Raw genomic sequence first — 5,958 nt, 5'->3', positions numbered from 1 at the left:
TGAGCCTGGAAAATCAATATTGAGACTAAATTTGGTTTTAATTGCAAGATAGTGCTGCCATCTACGACTTTAAACTGAGAAAAGGTTTAGTTTACTGAACAAAATACAAACAAAAGTTTTTTATTTCCAACCTATTTTTTCTGATTCAAAGTTAATCCCGAATGTTTGTTTCATCATTTCACGTCATTTTAATGAAGAAAGTTAGTAATTTGAAAAAGAACTACAGCTCAAATGTCTAATTCCTTAACGCTAGAGGAGCATCTCTCCAAACCCCCTTTCAAAACCTTTGAAAACCTTTGGAATTCTGGAAAACTCCTTAAAATGCAGTTATGTATTCAAATAACTCACGTTTGCACTGTAAATTTTGAAAAATAATCTTGTTTTTATTGAAAAACTCAAGTGGTGCTATTCTTATTTCGCACCCTTTTTTCACATTTTTGGTCCTCAACGCCAATTGCTACGTCCAAAAAAAGTAAACTTATGTTTGGTTTATTCGTTGAGCAATTTAGAACAAACTGTGGAAGAAAATTGTCGTATTTTTCAAGCATTGATATTTTAACAAGCAAAACACATAGTGGTGCTATTCTTATTTCGCTTACTGTAGTATGCTGCTACAGTGATTATCTATTGTGGCTATCCGTATCGATGTGGGGGGAGGGGGGGGGGGGGGGTATAATACCCTTCCTAAGATCACGATATAAAACCTTACAATTTGGTATTCGAGGGTTTTTCTGGTCAGAGTTGGTTTGTATAATAGTTTTGATAATCTCACTTTTTATGAAATGGGAGCTCCCATACAAAATCAACTTGGAATGGGACATAACTCGAACTATTTAAGACGTTTGTCCATTATAAATTGATTCACGAGGACGAAGAAGTTAAGACGTGAAGATGAATTATGAATTTTCTAACGAATGATTAAGTAAAAGCTTGAGCGAAGTTTACTGGGTCAGCTAGGTTTTTTTTATGAATATGTACGCAATGATTTCGATAAAAAAGAAAACTTTGTTTTGGGTTTTTAGTTTGAAAAAAGTCTTATTTTGACTTACCTTATTTTATATTCAAGCAAAAAGTTGCTAAAAACTTTTTGCTTTGCTACTAACATTTTTGCTTTAATGACCGCTCTAGCCACAGCTTAAAAGTTTTTCGTCTAGCAAAATGATTTTAAAGTTTCAAAAAAATGCAGCCAATGGAATTTTGTAATCTCACAGCCTATATTATTTAGAAATGTTCGCATTTCTTCTAAAAGAGAAAAAAATTTATCTTAAAAATTCGAGTAACGACTGGTTATCTGAGTATGTATGATGTATATACATATGTACCGGGATCATACTGGAATTTCTCAAATCAAAGAAATTTTAACAATTCAACGGGGTATCTTGTTTGAAAATATGTTTTTCAAAATAAAACTATGAATGCTTACATGTTTCTGAACACTCGTTTCTGAGGTCAAGGTACAAGTTTGATATTTATGTACATATAAACAATATATTTTTATTACAGTTTTGAACGCGATTGTAATACATTTACAACTTACTCTTACAGTCAGAAAAATCATTGATTCAGTCTCGCTACGACCAGACTGATTACGATTGACTTCATACCTAGCAATTTGAAAGCGCAAAATTTAGTGCTAACAAACAATAAACGCACATGTAACAGAATTGCTACCAGTCTGCGCTCAGACACCGACCGGGTGGTGGCGTATCACTCTATTCCCTGGCTCTAGCCCGTTTCCAGCTGGCTGTCCCAAGATAATCGCGTCGGCGGCGGCGTCGCCGGTGATGATTCCTCCAAGAAACCCAGACAGACCGAAACTTCAAGGCAGCGCCGCCCGGCTAGCAACCGCAAATGTGGAACCACAACTAAACAACCGCGTCCCTGGCCTTGTCCGAGGATTGGTGTTCTTCTAGTGCAGCGCCGCGGCGCCTTGTAAGAATTCTATCAGAACGCTCAAGAATGGATCTCTAACAAGCAATGCATTTCAGTTGGTAGTGTCTTATGGGATTGAATTTTCAAGCCGATTCGAGGGAAAACCTTGTGTCAGCGACCTGGTCGAATGGTTTCTGTTGTAGACGGATTCGGAAAATAGTATAACAGGTGTTTCGCACTGTTGTTTGTGGTTGTTGGCACTCCTTAATGACCATTCAACCGATCAAACAGCTAGCCAGGAGCACGCTTTAGATGGTACCATGTGATCAAAAGCAAGACAGAAAGATTTGATTTGCGCTTCGAGATAACGTTTCTGAAAATGCCCTTTTTCCATTAATAATTTAATGTTCCCCAAAATTTGGTATCGAATGCATTAGAATCGAATTGTTGAAGAAAAATCGGTTTGTGAGTATGCGTTCCTGGGAAGCTTGTTACTTGAGTTGGGAGTTTTAGAAGAAAACATTAGGAATGAAGAAACAGTAGGATACAATAACCGCAATGCAGGTCAAGCATCTCCTAGAGTCTACCTAAAGTAACTTGACTAACAAAAGTCAAAAACTTCCTCACATTTATTAGAGGATCGTAGATATCTTTGCACCTATCTGTAAAGTAAACGTTGACTAAAACACCTTCACCTCAACCTCACACAGTTCATCGTGTTCGATCAGGTTCGATTCAACATTCTGTGGGGGCTGATTTTACATTTTAACATCATTATTGCATTTAAAAGGCGATGGGAAGTATAAGAGAAACCATTTAACTGTTATGATATAAATTGAATCATGAAACTATATACTTTAATATTAATCATAACTTTATGAAGAGATTGATCACTGTTGTTTATGTTTGTTACTTAATTTATCGGCCTTATCGGTGAAAAGTGATGTCTTAAGAACATCTTAAGATTATGAAATTTTAGAGACGGAGAGAAAGTTAGAAGATATGAAGGATGGCGAAGATGAGCGGGTAGAATTTATTAGAAGCATTATCATCACATACCAAATGTTTGTTGGCACTGGCTTACTACTTTGAAGTGGTAAATACAGATAGAGTTGCATCCACCTCTACACTGTGTAGTCTACACATTAGTAGGCCAAGCGTGGTTCGCCCCACAAGGGGTAACTTGCAGTGCGAATGAACTGCAAGTTATTCCTTGTGGGGTATGTATCACATTCATTGCAGTAGACTAAATGCGAAATAATTTATAGATGGCTACAATCTGCTCTAAAGTCTTCAATGCTTAATTTTTTTTTGCAATTTTTTATATGGACTAGAAGAAGAGTGTATTAAAAATTCTATTGAAGTTTAAAGTAAGGATAAGTTATTTGTTTTTTTTTTATGAGAGGATATGTGATTTGTTTTCTTTTATTTATACATTTGATTTCAAAGTAGTCGAAGATTTCTTTGAATTCAGCTACAGTATACTGAGCTGAATTCAAAGGAATCTTCGACTACTTTGAAATCATAGTTTCATTCAGCTAAGAGGTTCTTCAAACCTTTGATTATTATACATTTGAATATCATACAATTTTTTATTGAAAAATTGCCGTGATTCGTGATTTTTTGTGCAATTACAATTCCTTCTTATCACGCTTCTTGCTAAGTGAATTGGAGAAAATATCTTTTTTTTTTTAAAGGAAAGACCATACTTGAGGACCTATTTGTAGAGAATAAGATTGATATGGTGGTAGATTGATATATTTGAGATTGAAAACTAAGCCTAATATTATTTGTACAGACAGTGCCTCAGAATTCCTCTCTAAATGAGCGATGTTTTTAAAAAGTGAGCAATTCTGTTTACCCAAATTTGGTGGAAGTATTGGGAGCGCGTTGAACAAGAGAAATTGCATAGGGGCCGTCCATTAATGATGTCACCCCAAATTTGGAAAAAATCGACCTCCCATCCCCTCTCTGTCACACATCGCCACAACTTCCGTAACCCCCCCCCCCCCTCCCCCCTTTTTTGTAGTACGTCACGTATTCATAACCCCCTCCCCCCCCTCTCCCTGGAGTAAAATTTTCATCCCTTTAAAAATTTGATAAAAAATGTATTTTTTTTTAAATTAATTTATTTTTCCTTTTTTTCTCAGGGATTTTAAACCAAGTTGATTTATTCATCCAGAATTTTTTTTTAATTCATCAGTTTTATTCAAAGAATTGAAAAAAAGGTTACCAACTTTTAACAAGCCATCAATCATTCCTTAAAACACATTTCAATCACTAGTCCAAGGATTATGAAGATGACTTTCCATATCAATGACCGAGAAAATCGAGGCATAGTAGCTTCAGCATCAGCGACGATGTCTGAAAAATCATCCAAATCTAGTTCCTCTTCTTCAATCCATTCGCAATCCAAATCTTTTCCAAAGGTTACAATAGCCAAGCATTCCTGTTCATGTTTTGCCACAATTTTAGTGGAGTGGACTTGAAGTTGTTTAATATTCATTTAAACTTTAATGTTCGATGAATTAATAATAATAATAATAATAATAATAATAATAATAATAATAATAATAATAATAATAATAATAATAATAATAATAATAATAATAATAATAATAATAATAATAATAATAATAATAATAATAATAATAATAATAATAATAATAATAATAATAATAATAATAATAATAATAATAATAATAATAATAATAATAATAATAATAATAATAATAATAATAATAATAATAATAATAATAATAATAATAATAATAATAATAATAATAATAATAATAATAATAATAATAATAATAATAATAATAATAATAATAATAATAATAATAATAATAATAATAATAATAATAATAATAATAATAATAATAATAATAATAATAATAATAATAATAATAATAATAATAATAATAATAATAATAATAATAATAATAATAATAATAATAATAATAATAATAATAATAATAATAATAATAATAATAATAATAATAATAATAATAATAATAATAATAATAATAATAATAATAATAATAATAATAATAATAATAATAATAATAATAATAATAATAATAATAATAATAATAATAATAATAATAATAATAATAATAATAATAATAATAATAATAATAATAATAATAATAATAATAATAATAATAATAATAATAATAATAATAATAATAATAATAATAATAATAATAATAATAATAATAATAATAATAATAATAATAATAATAATAATAATAATAATAATAATAATAATAATAATAATAATAATAATAATAATAATAATAATAATAATAATAATAATAATAATAATAATAATAATAATAATAATAATAATAATAATAATAATAATAATAATAATAATAATAATAATAATAATAATAATAATAATAATAATAATAATAATAATAATAATAATAATAATAATAATAATAATAATAATAATAATAATAATAATAATAATAATAATAATAATAATAATAATAATAATAATAATAATAATAATAATAATAATAATAATAATAATAATAATAATAATAATAATAATAATAATAATAATAATAATAATAATAATAATAATAATAATAATAATAATAATAATAATAATAATAATAATAATAATAATAATAATAATAATAATAATAATAATAATAATAATAATAATAATAATAATAATAATAATAATAATAATAATAATAATAATAATAATAATAATAATAATAATAATAATAATAATAATAATAATAATAATAATAATAATAATAATAATAATAATAATAATAATAATAATAATAATAATAATAATAATAATAATAATAATAATAATAATAATAATAATAATAATAATAATAATAATAATAATAATAATAATAATAATAATAATAATAATAATAATAATAATAATAATAATAATAATAATAATAATAATAATAATAATAATAATAATAATAATAATAATAATAATAATAATAATAATAATAATAATAATAATAATAATAATAATAATAATAATAATAATAATAATAATAATAATAATAATAATAATAATAATAATAATAATAATAATAATAA

At 26.3% G+C, this 5,958-nt stretch overlaps 1 protein-coding gene across 1 annotated transcript; it reads left to right on the top strand.

The window, feature by feature from the left end:
- Nucleotides 1-4,477: 4,477 nt before the first annotated feature.
- LOC129748566 (probable serine/threonine-protein kinase clkA) lies at nucleotides 4,478-5,704 on the top strand (the record flags this gene model as incomplete). The annotated part of the gene is made up of 1 exon (XM_055743255.1): nucleotides 4,478-5,704. A coding segment is annotated over one exon (1,227 nt), but the record flags the coding sequence as incomplete, so codon positions are not given.
- Between the last annotated feature and the right edge of the window lie 254 nt (nucleotides 5,705-5,958).

The sequence above is a fragment of the Uranotaenia lowii genome, chromosome 1 (assembly GCF_029784155.1).
Source record: "Uranotaenia lowii strain MFRU-FL chromosome 1, ASM2978415v1, whole genome shotgun sequence".
Lineage (NCBI taxonomy): Eukaryota > Metazoa > Arthropoda > Insecta > Diptera > Culicidae > Uranotaenia > Uranotaenia lowii.
This window is presented reverse-complemented; position numbering and strand designations above follow the sequence as displayed.